Below are 17,036 nucleotides of genomic sequence, written 5' to 3' on the forward strand. Positions count from 1 at the left end.
CGGTAGGGTGGAGCCCCGGGACCCAAGGAGTGGAATGGGACAGACAGCTTTTGCTGGGCAGATTTCCCCAGAGAGCTGTGGCTTTTCCTCCCGCTGGCAAAGGCAGATGTGGTCTCTTTCCAGGTCAAGTTCATTTTCTCTGTAGCCTAGAGGGCCCACTGCTGAGGGGGTGGGGTGGGACTTCAAGGGAAACACTGGCTGTTGCCGGCACAGATTGCTTGTGGTTCTTTTAAAGGGTTCCTATTTCCATAAAATTCTTTAAAAAATGTTATTGTTAAAACACATACATATTTTACATTTTAGATAGCTTCTTTTTCTTTATTTTTTTAAAAATTTTATTTTATTGATTTTAAAGAGAGGAAGGGGGGAGAGAGAGAGAGAGAGAGAGAGAGAGAAAGAGAGAGAGAGACAGGAACATCGATCTATTCCTGTATGTGCCCTAACTGGGGATTGAAAACCCATAACCTCTGTGCTTTGGGACGAGGCTCCAGCCAGAGCAGGGTCTCTTTTTCTTTTCCAAGCCGATGTGGCATTATTGTTGGACATTTGCCCATAATATTTTAGAGCCAGAAGGACCAAGAGAACTTTGTGTAGACACTCTTCCCTTCTAGACTGTATCTTCTCCTGGGGAATGAGGGCTTGAAGACCTGGGTCCCCATCTTTGTCTTAGCCAGATTTGCTCTGCCATTGTTTATTTCATGTACTGAGGAATCTATTTTATTCTTACACAGGGATCGGTGGATAAAACATCAAGTAGAGTTTGATGAAAAGCAATCTAATCAAGTTTTCCCAGTTTCAAATTAGGACTCTGGAACCCAGAGAAGTGTGCCTCTGGTTGTGAAAGTCTTGATTTCTCCTGGTGTCTGTTCTTTGAGTTAGCTCTTGTGAGTGTAGGCAGGTATCAGTGAGATCAAGTCTTCAAGTTTACCCCTGATTCGTTTCTGAGCTGGGAACTCTGACATGGCGACAAGTGCTCTGCGCTGAGCTGGCAGAGGTGTGTGGCTTTCCTGCACCCCAGGAACTATAAGGGGTCTGGAAAAAGAATGTACACTATAAATCCTGTTGATAGTCATGTAGTAATCCGGCCCAGAGACACTGACTTGATGAGTGCCGCTAGGCCCCGCCCACATCCTCTGTATCCATCCCCGCTTGCTCGCTGGGAGTGTTGGAGGTCCCTGCCGGAAATTGCTCTTTGCCAACAGGCACCACACCCCAGGGAGGTTCTCCCTCAGCCTCACCAGCCTCACCTTCCTCTCTGGGCGCATTCAGTGGTCTCAGCGGACTGCCCTGTGGGTACAGTAGGTCAGCCTCTGCCCCCAGGTGGGTCAGATCTGGTGTGGTTCATGGCCCAGAGCTCCCCGTGGGCTGAGGCGAAGCAGCTTAGACCACATCCTTGCTCCCCTCCCCGTCTCCTGGGCTCCAGCTCTCCGTAAGTCAGTGGCGGAGGATCTTTGTCTCAGACTCTACTTCTAGAGAATGTGACTTAAGTGCATTATGAATAACTTTTAATTCACAAACTCCTGTGTCGTCGTGTGTCCGCCCCCACCCCCACCCCCACCCCCACCCCCGTGTGTGGTGAGTGACCCTGTGTGTTGGATTCCCCCCTCAGTTTCCTCGGTGGGGTACACATGGCTTTGCTTTGCTAATTTTCCGTATGCAGAAAAGAACATCAGTAACTCATTTTAATGCCTTTCAGAGGACAACCATCTTTTCAGGTGGTTGATGGAGCACCAGCCTGAGTGGAAAGGCCGCATCAACCAGAAGAACGAGAACGGCAGCACCCTCCTGCACATCGTCGCCGCCCACTCCCCAGGATACCTCATTAAGCGTGAGTGGGGACCCCACGGTGGAGCGCGTGCTGTGGGCCGGAGGACCTCAGGCATCGGAGAACCCACACAGTGGGCCAGCCCGTGCCAGGCTTCGGGGTCAACACGATTGGGAGGGGAGGTGGGGGAGGGGAGAAGGAAGATCCACTGGGCTCTGTGCCTGGGTCAACTTGAAATGGCTTCTGTGGGGTCGACTGACTCAAGGGCATGGGCTTCCGGCGGCATCTGTCCCCTCCCTCATCACGTGATTACCAAGAGCTTTGTTTTACTCCGGATCCGTGTGCCCTGGAGATAAACGGTGAGCCAGACCCCAGACCTGGCCCTGCTTCCAGGCACTTAGATTCTGACTCAGGAATCGCATTCTCCCATCCCCGCCAGGCCGAAGGGGCCGCGTGGAGAAGTGGGGCGGACACGCGGGGTCGGGGGACTCTTTTGCAGACGCACCATGATAGCCCGGGGTGCAGGGAGACATGGTCACTCGGCGGGTGGCTCTCGTTTTCCTGGGAGCTCTCATGGAGTCAAGAACATTTTTTTTTTTATAAAAAGCAGGATAGCTGTGATGATAATGAGATAATGAGAGTCATGAACTCTCAGCCCCAGAGGAAGGGAGGCGGCAGGGAGCGTCAGGCAGCGTGGGCCCAGTGTGGCGCAGCCTGGCGCTGACGACGGGAGCTGGCCGTGCTGCCATTTTCTAGTGGCAAGAGACGTTGGAAGGCTGGATTTAAAAATGTGTGTGTGGGCCCTGGCCGGTTGGCTCAGCGGTAGAGCGTCGGCCTGGCATGTGGGGGACCCGGGTTCGATTCCCGGCCAGGGCACATGGGAGAAGCGCCCATTTGCTTCTCCACCCCCCCCCCCCTCCTTCCTCTCCGTCTCTCTCTTCCCCTCCCGCAGCCAAGGCTCCATTGGAGCAAAGATGGCCCAGGCGCTGGGGATGGCTCCTTGGCCTCTGCCCCAGGCGCTGGAGTGGCTCTGGTCGAGGCAGAGCATCGCCCCCTGGTGGGCAGAGCGTCGCCCCTGGTGGGCGTGCCGGGTGGATCCCGGTCGGGCGCATGCGGGAGTCTGTCTGACTGTCTCTCCCCGTTTCCAGCTTCGGAAAAATACAAAAAAAAAAAAAAAAAGTGTGTGTGTGTGTGTGTGTATTTATTTATTTTTGCTTCATTCCTTCACCCTTTTCACCCAACCCTGCAATCCCTTCTCCTCCGACAGCTGTCAGTCTGTTGTTCTCTATGAGTCTCCTCCTATTTTGTTAGTCTGTTTTGTTCATTAGATTTTATATGTGAATGAAATCCTGTGGTACAGCACTCTCTCTGACTGCCTTATGTCACTTAGCCGGGTGATCACCAGAGGGAAAGGGGGCTGGGGGAGGTGGAAGAGGGTCTAGGGGTGATAAATGGTGACGGAAGGAGACTTGGGGTGGTGAACACAATACAATATATGTATGATGTATTATAGAATTTACATCTGAAACCTGTATCATTTTATTAACCAATGTCACCCCAGTAAATTCAGTAAAAAATGAAAAGATATGAAAACTCATGATTCTAAAATATCGCCTTGAGATTGGAACGTGCCTGTGGGTTGACCACAGCCGGAAGTCCTGCACTTGGAGACCCTCTGGCCTAGTGGGTCCTCCCAGGAAATTGCAGGGTTCTCTCTTCACGGTGTTGGAGGAGCAACCCAGTGGGGTTTGCTTCTCTATTGCTACCCCCATTGAACTGTGTCCCAGGAATCCATGTTTGGGGTGCCCTATGGATTTTTGTTCTGAGCTTTATTAAAATATAATTTATAAGGCCCTGGCCGGTTGGCTCAGCAGTAGAGCGTCGGCCTGGCATGCGGGGGACCCGGGTTCGATTCCCGGCCAGGGCACATAGGAGAAATGCCCATTTGCTTCTCCACCCCCCCCTCCTTCCTCTCTGTCTCTCTCTTCCCTTCCCACAGCCAAGGCTCCATTGGAGCAAGGATGGCCCGGGCGCTGGGGATGGCTTCTTGGCCTCTGCCCCAGGCGCTAGAGTGGCTCTGGTCGTGGCAGAGCGACGCCCCGGAGGGGCAGAGCATCGCCCCCTGATGGGCAGAGCGTTGCCCCTGGTGGGCGTGCCGGGTGGATCTTGGTCGGGCGCATGCGGGAGTCTGTCTGACTGTCTCTCCCCGTTTCCAGCTTCAGAAAAATACACACACACACACACACACACACACAAAATATATATATATAATTTATATACCATATAGTTCACCTGTTTAAAGTGTACAACTCAGTGCTTTTTGAGTGAGTATACTCACTGAGCTGTGTAACAGTTACCACAGTTTTAGAACCTTTTTATCACCCCCCCAAAGAGAAACCCATATCTATTAGCGATCACCTCTTCAGCCCTAAGCATCCCCTGATTTACTTTCTGTCTTTATGGACTTACCTATTCTGGACATTTCATATGAATGGAATCCTGCCATAGGTGGTCTTTTCTGACTGGCTTCTTTCACTTAGCGCATGTCATGGTTCATTCACATTGTAGTGTGTATCAGTACTTAATTCCTGTTTATCGCCACATAATATTCCATTGTGTGGCTATGTCATATTTTTTTAATTCATCAGTTAATGGATACTTGGCTTGTTTCCACTTTTCAGCTGTTATGAAGATGCTGCTATGAAACATTTGGGTATAAGTTTTCATGTTGGAATAGATTTTCATTCCTCTTGGGTAGGTACCGAGGCGTGGTATTGCTGGACCATATGGTAATTCTGTGTTTAACCTTCTGAGGAACTGCTCAGCTGGTTTCTAAACTGGCTACACCATTTTACATTCCCATCAGCAATGTGTGAGGGTTCCAAATTTTCTATATCTTTGCCAACACTTATTATTATTATTATTATTTATTTATTTTTTTTTTGTATTTTTCTGAAGCTGGAAACGGGTAGAGACAGTCAGACAGACTCCCGCATGCGCCCGACTGGGATCCACCAGGCACGCCCACCAGGGGGCGACGCTCTGCCCACCAGGGGGCGATGCTCTGCCCACCAGGGGGCGTCGCTCTGCCGCGACCAGAGCCACTCTAGCGCCTGGGGCAGAGGCCAAGGAGCCATCCCCAGCGCCTGGGCCATCTTTGCTCCAATGGAGCCTTGGCTGCGGGAGGGGAAGAGAGAGACAGAGAGGAAGGGGGGGGGGTGGAGAAGCAAATGAGCGCTTCTCCTATGTGCCCTGGCCGGAAATCGAACCCGGGTCCCCCGCACACTAGGCCGATGCTCTACTGCTGAGCCAACCGGCCAGGGCCAGCAACACTTATTATTATGTGTCTTTTTGATATCCTATATATTTTGGTTCCCTCTTAAAGACATTGGTATCCTGGCAAGTGTTTGACAATGATATTCAAAAAGAGAAGTCCCGAATTGTAGTGTTTGTTCATTTCCCTGGTGTAAATATTCCCCCTGTGGCTGATTTCAAGCTGCCAATGTGATGTCATTAACCATGGAGCTGGGCACTGTGCAATAGCAAACTGTTATATTGTGTTTTCACCACACAAATCCATGGTAAGATAGATGTGAAGAAACCTTATCATAGGTAATAGCAAAATGTAGAAAAATAATTAGGAAGGAATGAGTTTTGTTTTTTATATGATTTATTTGTTTACATTTAAATAATTTAGTTGTTAATGATGGCTGTGTTTACCAACTGGCTTGCAACATTCTTGGACATGTCACAGTTGGTCCTTGTGAACTGGTCTGAGCTGGTCCCGCACACCACTGGGCTAAATCTGTCATTAGCCTGGTAATCTGTGGTTCAGGTCTGTGTCTTTTATCACTGTGCTGTCTTTACTCTACTGATGAATGTTTCAGTGGTTTTCAGTTGTCTTGTTCCTGAAAACATTGCCCAGAGAACATTTTTCTACATCCATCTTTGTGAACTGGTACAAACGTGTCTTTAGGATAATTGCCCATTTGAGACATTGCTCATTGAAGGAAGTTGTACATTTTCTTTATTGGGATGAATTTTAACTCTGTTCAAATTTTAAATAGGTTCCATTAAGAAATCAAAAGGTACAAAAGGGCTACATTGAGCGTCTCTATCCTGCCTCTGTCCTTGGGCCATTTAGGACCCAGTATCAGCAGTATCTTAGGTTTTCTCCCACAAATACAGATGTAGGTTCAGGTGAACACATAGACACAGTTTGAAGATGTTAGCATCTTGATATCTGTTGCTAGCGTGAACCCTAGGAAGGTTGCCCTAGCTGGGAATGAGAGCATCTCCATCTTGAATAAATTATTGGTACGCGGAGGAGTCAAGAACTCGGCAGGTTCTTTAACGTGGCCTGAATGTCAAATCCAGCATTGGAAATAACTGGCCTTACAAGTCTTCAGTTCTCTCGGCATTTTATGGGGTGCTGGTTGTCACTGCAGTCCCCGGGTTCTGGAGCAGTGATTGGAAAGGCCCGGGGACACAGTCTCAGGGAGTCATCGGAGCCAGGCAGCAGCGGGACCCACACTCTAGAAACGGTCTTTTTCTAGAACTGAAACATTGAGGATGGATCGAGAGTACAGTCGTTACGCCTGTCTTGGTTACAAGCTACAGACACTCAAACTGGGGCAGGCAGGAAAGGGAATTTATTGGCTCCTGGGACTGCAGAGTTGAGTCTGGTCCAGGTGCTCCCAAGGTGTCTTCCAAGGATCTGTCCCACCTCTGAACTCGGTCTTTTCTGTGTGAGGTCCTTTCTTAGACAGCCTTTCATTCAGACGAGGCTGCCGGACTCTTCAAGCTTACATTCTGCCATTTTTCCATCTCAGCCAAAGAGGATACTGCCTCCAAATATTTCAGTAGTTTCTAAATGTTCAGTAGTCCTAGGAAAGGGTTGTGATGATTTGACTTTTTTTTTTTTTTTTACAGAGACAGAGAGAGAGTCAGAGAGAGGGATAGATAGGGACAGACAGGAACGGAGAGAGATAAGAAGCATCAATCATCAGTTTTTCGTTGTAACACCTTAGTTGTTCATTGATTGCTTTCTTCTATGTGCCTTGACCATGGGCCTTCAGCAGACCGAGTGACCCCTTGCTCGAGCCAGTGACTTTGGGTCCAAGCTGGTGAGCTTTGCTCAAACCAGATGAGCCCGCACTCAAACCAGCGACCCCAGAGTCTTGAACCTGGGTCCTTCTGCATCCCAGTCTGACGCTCTATCCACTGCACCACTGCCTGGTCAGGCTGATTTGACTTTCTTAATGTGGCCCCACCTAATCACCTGAGCCAGAAGGATGGAGTGATTTCATTGGCCAGACCCTGGTCAGGTGTTCTCCCCCGGAGCTGCGGCTGGGGCAGGGGTGTCCAGGGGCTTGTGTGTCTGCGTGTGGTGTTCTCTCTTGTTACCTCAGACACAGACACACAAGCCCCTGGAAGGCTGGAAGGAGGCAGGGGTGCTTTCCCAAAGAAAAACCAGGGTGTTATTATCAGGAAAAGGACATTGGCTGCTAGTCGGGTATAAAAACTAAAAGACTAGTATGTCTGTTGTCTTTAAATTTTGCTTTCTTATCTCCTTAAAGAATTTAAAGGACCCGTGTACCGCTTTCCGTGTTTTTAAGTTGATGTCTAGAATTTATTTTTTATCTGTAAGTCTAAATAATTGTAAGAGAAGATAAGTTTCCGAATTTTGTGCACACTGATATTTTAAAAATAAAACTTTTATCTCACTTCTTTACTTGTATCTATAATGGAATATAAACCCACAACAATTTCTGATCCTCTAATATCCATTTAAAAATTATGGATGAGCTCTTCAGTAGTCAAAAATAGCAAATGTGAATTTCTGTTTTCTTTTTTGATTCACATTTCCAGTTTATTTTATGGAAGGAAATTTGCCCTCATACTATATATTTTATGCTTCAAAGTCTTTGTGGCCATTCAGTGAGATTGTCCTGGAACAAACGTGCTCCTAGAACAGGGGTCGGGAACCTTTTTGGCTGAGAGAGCCATGAACGCCACATATTTTAAAATGTAATTCCATGAGAGCCATACAACGACCCGTGTACATTACGCATTATCCAATAAAAGTTTGGTGTTGTCCTGGAGGACAGCTGTGATTGGCTCCAGCCACCCGCAACCATGAACATGAGCGGTAGGAAATGAATGGATTGTAATACATGAGAATGTTTTATACTTTTAACGTTATTATTTTTTTATTAAAGATTTGTCTGCGAGCCAGATGCAGCCATCAAAAGAGCCGCATCTGACTCGAGAGCCATAGGTTCCCGACCCCTGGCCTAGAACTTTAAATTTCAAAACGTTTCAGTGATTGCGATACTGAAAGATTCATTTTTTTGACTGAATTATTTCTAAAATTCTTACTACAGAAATGATCAAAACAACAGATACATATTATTATTTTTTAAAATGTTTATTTTACTGATTTTAGAGAGAGGTAGGGAGAGACAGGACATCAGTCTGTTCCTGTATGTGCCTTAACCGAGGATCGAACTGCTAACCTCTGTGCTTCAGGATGATGCTCTAACCAGCTGAGCTCTCTGGCCAGGGAGAAACATAATGCAATTTTTATAAATAATTATTAAAGATGGGAATGAAAATTTGGGGGAAACAGGAGGAAGGATTATAGAGCCCCTTGTAAGAGGCTTGGCAGGCACCTGATTTTCCCTTAGATGATACACTGGAGGTCAGAGTTTTCAGTTCCTTTGGGCCAATACGCTATGGTAACTGTGTTAGTGTTCTACACTGTGTAACAACCCACCATAAACTAAGTGGTTTAAAACAACATCCATTTATTAGCTCACAATTCTATAACAGGTCAATAGTCCAGAGTAATGTGACTGAGGTTTCTTTTTTTGGGGGGGGGTGTCAATAGCAGAGGGAACTGCTGTAATATACAAAGGAATATTTCGAACATAACTGGTATCTTAGTAAACAAACCGTTTCATGGTTTTCTTTACTCGTTGCAAAATGTATTCCTTTTCAGTGAAAAAGAACAAAAATGGAGATAAGTGTGATGCCACCTGGTGGGCAAGATCCAAGATTGCAGCTCTGAGAATCTCAGACGGTGGGGGGTGTGGGGGAGCCTCAGGCAGGGATCGAGGTGGGGAGCTTTACTTGTGGGAACAGCCAATGTTTTCTGGATTTTCACTTACGGGGAACGATCTTTCTGTAGCCATCACTTTTCTAGGATATGAAACTGTACTTTCTGGGATATCTAACCTTGAGATGGGAAGTCCAGCTCTGGTCTAAACTGAGGGTAAAGTTTCAACTGTGAGCATGTAATTTCAGGTGACAGAAGAGGGAAATGCGCGCGCGCGCGCGCACACACACACACACACACACACACACACACACACACACAGTGGGTTCAGTTTTTAAAAATCCACCTTCTATATATCGAAAACTTTGAACCGAAGGCATATCCAAGAGACACTGTCTTCCTTCAAAGAGATACCTATCTCCTTATTAGGAGAAACAATGAGAAATGACTTTTCACATTGCCAGTCCCGTAGGCTCAGCCAGCCCTTCTGCTGCACCCTAACACTCCAGAGGTCGTTGCTGTCCCACCACATGCCCTATTCTCGGGCAGGTTCTCTTGTTCACCCTCTGGGACAGCTGGGAGGAAGGCCTCATGAGTCCGGCTTCACAGACGAGGAAGCTTGGGCGGCTGGAAGCTATGTCACCTCCAGATAAGTGACGCGGTGGGAATGGGGTTCCGTCCCTCATCCTACCTACAGGGCACCGAGCAGCTTCCCTTCTAGAAGATGGGCTTCCATGTGGCTGAGTTTTCTGCTCATTGTCTCTGGAAGCTGAAATCAGGCTTCGGCTGGGACTGTGTTCTTATCTAGAGTTCTGGACCTTCTTTCAAGGTCACGTGGTGTGGCAGAATCCAGTTCCTTGTGGTTGTAGGATGGAGGTCCCTGTTTTCTTGCTGGCTGTCAGCCAGAGGCGGCTGTCAGCTTCTACAGACCACATCCTTGTCACGGGCTCCCCTCTGTCTTCAAAGCCAGCAGCGGAGAATTTCTGGTGCATCAGGCCCCTCTCGTACGTTGACTCTCTGACCTCTACATCTTTGACCTTTAGGGTTCAAATGATTAGGGCAGGCATACCTGGAAAGTCTCCCTATCTGAAGGTCAACTGCTTTGGGACCTTAATTTTTGTTTTCGGAGTCTTGTCACAGCAGTACCTGAATTAGCATTTGATTGAAGTAATGGGAGAAGGGGTGTGTGCACCAGGTGTTGGAGCTCTAAGGGGTATATTAGAATTCTGCCTACCACTGGGAGATCCTCGACGGGGAAGAAAAAAGGAGGAGTTTTCAATTTTGTCTTACGTGTGTAAAGTGGAAGACAGTTGTTATTGGGGAGATGGAGAAGCAGGTCACTGTGAGCAGGACACAGCTGGAGTGTAGGTGCCTGGTCAAGGCAGCGAATCTTAGGAAAGCGAGGGTCTGGAAGTTGGGGATTAGGCATTGATTTATCTAATTCTTGTTGCCCACATAAGTCTCTGTATCCGAGGGATACACCTGTTCCATTCTGAAAACTGTTGCATCTCTGATCAGAGAGACGCCTTGATGCTTGGCAGATAGATTCGTCAGAGCAGAGGGTAGGGGCCGGGAGGGTGCAAACAGGGACAATAACCCCAAAACCCCCATGATGCAAGAGCAGTTGCCACTGTCTTCTCCTGTCCCCAGATAGGCTTTTTTTTTTTTTTTCCTTCTGGTAGAATATTTTGTTTTCTCTCTAGGGAATAAAGAAATCTGAAGTCACAGCTTGCTGTTATCCTTACAGCTATAACTGTTGCCTAGTAACCAGATTCCCCCTCTCCTTGCTTGTTGCCAAGGAGAGGGGAGAAAGGTATAGAAGAGCACTTCTGCACCTCTTCAAAGCTATTGTCCTTCCCACTCTGCACAGGACTCCTTGCTTGGGGAGTTGGGTGGCTTGCCCAGGGCCAGCAGTTCAGGTTCTGGAAGCAGAAGGACCTTGGTCCCCTTGCCCTAGGCTGCTCGGTCAGGGAACTAAGAGGCCGAGCACTCATGGGGACATCTTATGGAAGGAGCCATGACAGTGCCCCCTTTTCCTTTTGGCCCGCCCTAGGACAAACAGAGGATGTGCAGATGCTCCTGCGCTTCGGGGCAGACCCCACCCTGCTGGACCGCCAGTCCCGAACCCCCATGGACGTCCTGAAGAGGAACAAGAACTTCAAAGCCATTGAGAAAATCAACAGTCACTTGGAAAAGCTGGCTGCGTGTTCTAAGGACCTATCAGGTATAGCTTCCAGTGAATTAACTTTGTGTGTGTGGTGGGAGGTGGGGGGAGTAAAACTGGTTGTGATATATTAGGTACAAATCAGTTCATCTTTTCATGGTATATGAAGATGGAAATGAGACTTCCAATTATTGGAAAACTCGTTTGCCTTTTTCTGTGTTGTTTCGGAAGATAGAATGAGACCACTCTTATTTAAAGAGCATCGGCGACGTTCTGGGAACTTCACCAGGTTTACCTTTAGGTCCTATGGGTGATTTTTTTTTTTTTTTTAATGCATGCACACTGTATAAAAAGAAACAAAAATTCAGACAGAACAGGAGATAACAAATATCAGTCCTACTCTTCAAAGACAACCACAGCCAACAATTGAAAATACACATATAGCCTGACCTGTGGTGGCGCAGTGGATAAAGCGTCGACCTGGAAATGCTGAGGTCGCTGGTTCAAAACCCTGGGCTTGCCTGGTCAAGGCACATATGGGAGTTGATGCTTCCTGCTCCTCCCCCCTTCTCTCTCTCTCTCTCCTTTCTAAAATGAAAAAAAAAAAAAAAAGAAAATACACATATATTGCACTAAATTCCATTTACGTACTTATATAATAACATATTTCTATTTCTTGACTTATGCTTCTGGGACAGCCTCCCCTGACTGCTGGGTAAGATGATGTGCAGTGAGTCAGCCCAGGCTGGTGAATTTTGTCTAGTAATGTTATCTGAGTCATTTACATTGTGTTTTCTGTGCTTCATGTAGAGACTGATTCTAAAACTTGAAAACCAGGAAGTGCCATTCGATTGGTAGGATGATTATGTAAATGTTACACTTTCTACAACTAGTAGCATAACTGGACCCATAGAAAATAATGACCACATGTCTTGAAAACTTTGCTCTTTAAATATTGTAATAACTCCGTATGGCGTCAGGTGGGCATGAGACACATGAGGGGAGGTCACTTGGTAAGTTATATAAATGGCTCACCACTATGCTATGCTGTATGCCTGAAACAATAGGATAGTGTATGTCCTTGGCATTGAGAAATGAAATTTATTTTTAGATTTTATTTATTTATTTATTTATTTATTTATTTTTTTACAGAGACAGAGAGTGAGTCAGAGAGAGGGATAGACAGGGACAGACAGACAGGAACAGAGAGAGATGAGAAGCATCAATCATTAGTTTTTCACTGCGCGTTGCAACACCTTAGTTGTTCATTGATTGCTTTCTCATATGTGCCTTGACCGCGGGCCTTCAGCAGACCGAGTAACCCCTTGCTGGAGCCAGCGACCTTGGGTTCAAGTTGGTGGGCTTTTGCTCAAACCAGATGAGCCCGCGCTCAAGCTGCTGACCTCGAGGTCTCAAACCTGGGTCCTCCGCATTCCAGTCGGATGCTCTATCTACTGCGCCACCGCCTGGTCAGGAGAATTTTTTTTTTTTTTTAACTGGGACAGTCTTTTGGCATCTCAGTTTCATGAAACCTACACATGCATTATTGTATATGTGTGTATACGCAGGCACACACACATGCTTCCCAGGCTTTATTTAGACTTCAGTCCGGGCGAATGGACGTTACGCTTCTTTTATCTCTGTTGCTCACATAGGACTCTGTGCCTCCTGTTGTCTGTTTAGGGTTCTCCCTTGTAGAGCACCGACTCAAGTACATTTTTCATGGAGGAGATATGGATAGTAGACTTACAGAGCTTAGGAAAAGTCTTTATTTTATCCTTTATTGATTGATCATATGCCTGACTCTAGGTGCTGTACTTCACTGATTTCAAGTCACACTTCTCGCCCCACATTTTAACGTCTTGGAAATTGGAATTTTATAAAATGACCGACACGTCCCATTTTAATGGTAGCTTTTTCTGGTGTGTCTGACAACTCCTGGTTTCTTAGGTGTATGAAATATGCTATAAAACCTTATTCCTCAAGCCCTGCCCGGGTAGCTCTCAGTTGGTTAGAACATTGTCCCCACATGCCACGGTTACGTGTTCGATCCCCCATCAGGGCACATCCAAGAATCACACGATGAAGGCATGGATAAGTGAAACAACAGGTTGATGTTTCTCTCTCTCTCTCTCTCTCTCTCTCTCTGCCTCCTTTCTTTTCTTTCTAAAATCAGTTGAAAAAGATTTAAAACCTTGTTTCTCACGGTGCTGAAGGTATTGTTTCAGTGTGGTCCAGCCTCCGTTTGCTACTGATTAGAATCTGATGTCCGCCTCATTGATTTTCCTGTCTAGGAATTTCTCTGTCCTTAGAGTTCTGGAATGTCCCTGGGATGTGTCTGGGTGCGGGTCTGGATCTGTCCCTCTTGCTTGGCAGTCGTCGGTCCCTTTCACTGTAACTTTATTCGCTCTGGGAGAGTCTCTTCTGCCACTTTGTCACCGTCCCGTGTCTCTGCCACCGCCATTCAACAGATGAGCTACCTGAACTTCTCACGCGGTCTCCCTACTTTTCCTTAAGGTTTCCCATCTCCTTTTTTTCTTGCGGGATCTTCAGGTTGGCCTTCCGCTTTTCCTTTCCTAGTTGAGCTTGCCCGGTGGCGTTTTTAACAAAGCTCAGCTGTAATCTCTCAGAGCCTTTTCTGGTCCTCTGGTTGCTTCTCCTCTGTGGCAGCCTGTGCTGTTCGCATTCCCCACTTCTCAATGGCGGTTAAGAAAGAGCATGGAGGCCCTGGCCGGTTGGCTCAGCGGTAGAGCGTCGGCCTGGCGTGCGGGGGACCCGGGTTCGATTCCCGGCCAGGGCACACAGGATAAGCGCCCATTTGCTTCTCCACCCCCGCCCCCTTTTTCCTCTCTGTCTCTCTCTTCCCCTCCCGCAGCCGGGGCTCCATTGGAGCAAAGATGGTCCGGGCGCTGGGGATGGCTCCTTGGCCTCTGCCCCAGGTGTTAGAGTGGCTCTGGTCGCGGCAGAGCGACGCCCCGGAGAGGCAGAGCATCGCCCCCTGGTGGGCAGAGCGTTGCCCCTGGTGGGCGTGCCGGGTGGATCCCGGTCGGGCGCATGCGGGAGTCTGTCTGACTGTCTCTCCCCATTTCCAGCTTCAGAAAAATACAAAAAAAAAAAAAAAAAAAGAGCATAGAGAACTTATTCTTTCTCAAGAGCACCGCCCTCTCTTCTTTTGATTATTTATATATATTTCCTTTTGGGGTCAGTTGTTCATGTTCTTGCTTCTCTTTGGTGCTGTTGTTTTTCCTTAATGATCTTCCGATCTTTGCATTTATGAATGAAAGGCTAGACTGATGAATACGTAATAGATGGTAGGTGTGCCTGCCTGGGTGTTATTTGGATGCTTCCTCGGAAGCCCTCCCTCCCTGGAATGAAGGGGTGAGTAGATGGCAGGTTGCAGGCAGCCTGTAGGGTGTTGGGGTGTTGGGGTGTTGGGGTGTCGGGTGTTGGGGTGGGAGGCAGCCAGGGTCAGCAAAGTTTTATGTGGAGGTGATGGAAGTTGCTTTTCATTCATCATTCCCCCTTGCTTCCCCATCTGTATTTTCATTTTCATTTATTTATTTACAGTATCTTCTGTTGTTTCCATGAAACTATGGGGATGAGGGGAGAGAAAAAAGTTTTCACAGAGTCCCTTGTGGTTGGATCATGAATGTTCTTTGAAAGCCCTGACATATCATAAATGGTTTTTTAATTACCTCTATTGTAAGGAGGCTTTTTCTTTTTTCAGTGAGGGAGTGTAATTAACAAATCATTGTTAAATGCTTTCTGAGACCTTAGGCCTGTAATCTCTGTTTCAAAATGGTTTCTCCTGCTTGAGAAATTGAAGCTGTCGTGGCCAATGAATTCCCAAGTTTTAAAATAACGACAACAAAATGACCACCAGTTAATGGTAGAAACGACTGCTTTGTGTGCAAACGTACCGTTTATTACTTCTAATATTAATTCTCCGAATACTGTCTATCTGTAGATGTATGTTATACTTCGTATTATAGACTTTACTATAAGTCACTTGCTTTTATTTTGTTTGTAAAGTTTCAATATTTACAGATTCCTTGTATAATAGAATTTTTGAGTATCTGCTGACCTTAGAAATATCCCATCTCCTGAGACAGGGTCTGGCTCCCCCATCCTCTCTCAGCTCCTTCGCCAACTGGTTCCGGTCCAGGTTTCGAACCACGAGGAGGGACTCAGAACTGCCGCTAGTCGCTTTTCCCCGATTAGGACTCAGCTGTGCTGGCGTGGCTGCCAAGCCCGTGAGCAGGCACGCGCCCCGTTGCAGGGCTGCCAAACCTGGGTCCGTTTGACGGCAGAGGCCCCAGTCAAGCCTGAAGTCCCCAATACTCATCAGTACACGTATTGGATGTCCCATTACTTTAAAGTTTTCCAGACCATTGACCGTGAAGGTTTCCTTGCTTTTTGCATCTGGGTGAGAAATAATGAGAAATAAAGGGCCTTGCGGAAGATTTCTGCTGTTCTCAAAACCCGACGTGAACGGGCACACGGATCCCTGGGGAGCCTGTTCCTACTCATGTTTCTTCATTCAGCAGGTTCCGGGCAGGACCCATGAGTCTTACAAGCTGCAGGGAGAGCCAGACCCCGCTTGGAGGAGCTAGGCTTTAGGCCAGAGTCATCAGGGTTATGTAACTGTCTCACTTGCCGCTCAGGGCCACCACCAGGTGGCAGCATGTCCCCCTTCTCGGGCAGCTCAGCTCTATCCTTAGGACCCAGAACAGGATTGATTGAGCTCTCTCGTCAGTAATGCGTTGCCTTTTAAGAAAACAAATCCAGTGCTCCGAGGCTTTTCTTTCTGGTCCTCCGGAGGGGGGGACCAGCTGCTTTCTGTCCTGAGCTCTGCAGGCATCTTGAGCACAACACGCAGGGCCTGAGGATACTGGAACCTCCTCTGAGAGTGGCTTTCCCCATAGGCAGAGCCTGTGACTCAGAGGCCATGGTGTGTCACCTTCGCATCCCTGGGCACCAAGCAGCCGGTGCCGTGTTTTCAGTAAACACAGGCATGCAGTATTTACTTAAGGGATGTCCGTGATATGTTTTTTCTTTTTAAGTAAGAGGAGGAGAGATAGTGAAACAGACTCCCGTATGTGCCCCGACCGGGATCTACCTGGCAACCCCCATCTAGGCTGATGCTCGAATCAGCTGAACTATCCTCAGTGTCCTGGGCTGATGCTTGAACCAATCAAGCCACTGGCTGCGAGAGGGGAAGAGGGAGAGAAGGGGGAGGGAGGAACAGAGAAGCAGACGGTTGCTTCTTTTTTTTTTTTTTTTTTTAATTTTTTTTTTTTTTAAATAAATTTTTATTAATGGTAATGGGATGACATTAATAAATCAGGGTACATATATTCAAAGAAAACATGTCTAGGTTATTTTGTCATTAAATTATGTTGCATACCCCTCGCCCAAAGTCAGATTGTCCTTCGCCACCCTCTATCTAGTTCTCTGTGCCCCTCCCCCTCCCCCTAACTCTCCCCCTGTCCTCCCTCCCCCCACCCCTGGTAACCACCACACTCTTGTCCATGTCTCTTAGTCTCATTTTTATGTTCCACCAATGTATGGAATCATGTAGTTCTTGTTTTTTTCTGATTTACTTATTTCACTCCTTATAATGTTATCAAGATCCCACCATTTTGCTGTAAATGATCTGATGTCATCGTTTCTTATGGCTGAGTAGTATTCCATAGTGTATATGTGCCACATCTTCTTTATCCACAGACGGTTGCTTCTTATGTGTGCCCAGACGAGGGATTGAACATGGGATGTCCACATGCCAGGCCAATGCTCTATCCACTGAGCAACCAGCCAGGGCCAATGTTTTTTCTTAATATAAAAGCAATATATTCTTTTAAAAAAAAGAAATTTATAGAATATAGGAAAGGAAAACAAAATATTAATTCTCCATAAGCTCACCTACCCCTGTAAATTTATATGTTTGTGATTTGGTTATTTAGTCTGATTTCATGCATTTATAATGAATTTATAGTGATTGCATTTATAGAAAAATTTTTTTTATGTGACAGAGACAGAGAGAGGGA

The 17,036-nt window shown here is 47.0% G+C and overlaps 2 protein-coding genes across 2 annotated transcripts in view; both read left to right on the top strand.

Annotated features, from left to right (window-relative positions):
• Positions 1-17,036, top strand: part of EPM2AIP1 (EPM2A interacting protein 1) — an 835,019-nt gene that overhangs the window by 128,785 nt on the left and 689,198 nt on the right. The gene's annotated exons all lie outside the window — the stretch shown is intronic.
• Positions 1-17,036, top strand: part of TRANK1 (tetratricopeptide repeat and ankyrin repeat containing 1) — a 117,509-nt gene that overhangs the window by 55,472 nt on the left and 45,001 nt on the right. The window contains exons 9-10 of the mRNA XM_066350754.1: positions 1,697-1,828; positions 10,879-11,049. Of these exons, the coding sequence (XP_066206851.1) occupies positions 1,697-1,828; positions 10,879-11,049 (303 nt within the window). The remainder of the gene's footprint in view (positions 1-1,696; positions 1,829-10,878; positions 11,050-17,036) is intronic.

The sequence above is a fragment of the Saccopteryx leptura genome, chromosome 10, assembly GCF_036850995.1.
Source record: "Saccopteryx leptura isolate mSacLep1 chromosome 10, mSacLep1_pri_phased_curated, whole genome shotgun sequence".
NCBI classification, from domain to species: domain Eukaryota; kingdom Metazoa; phylum Chordata; class Mammalia; order Chiroptera; family Emballonuridae; genus Saccopteryx; species Saccopteryx leptura.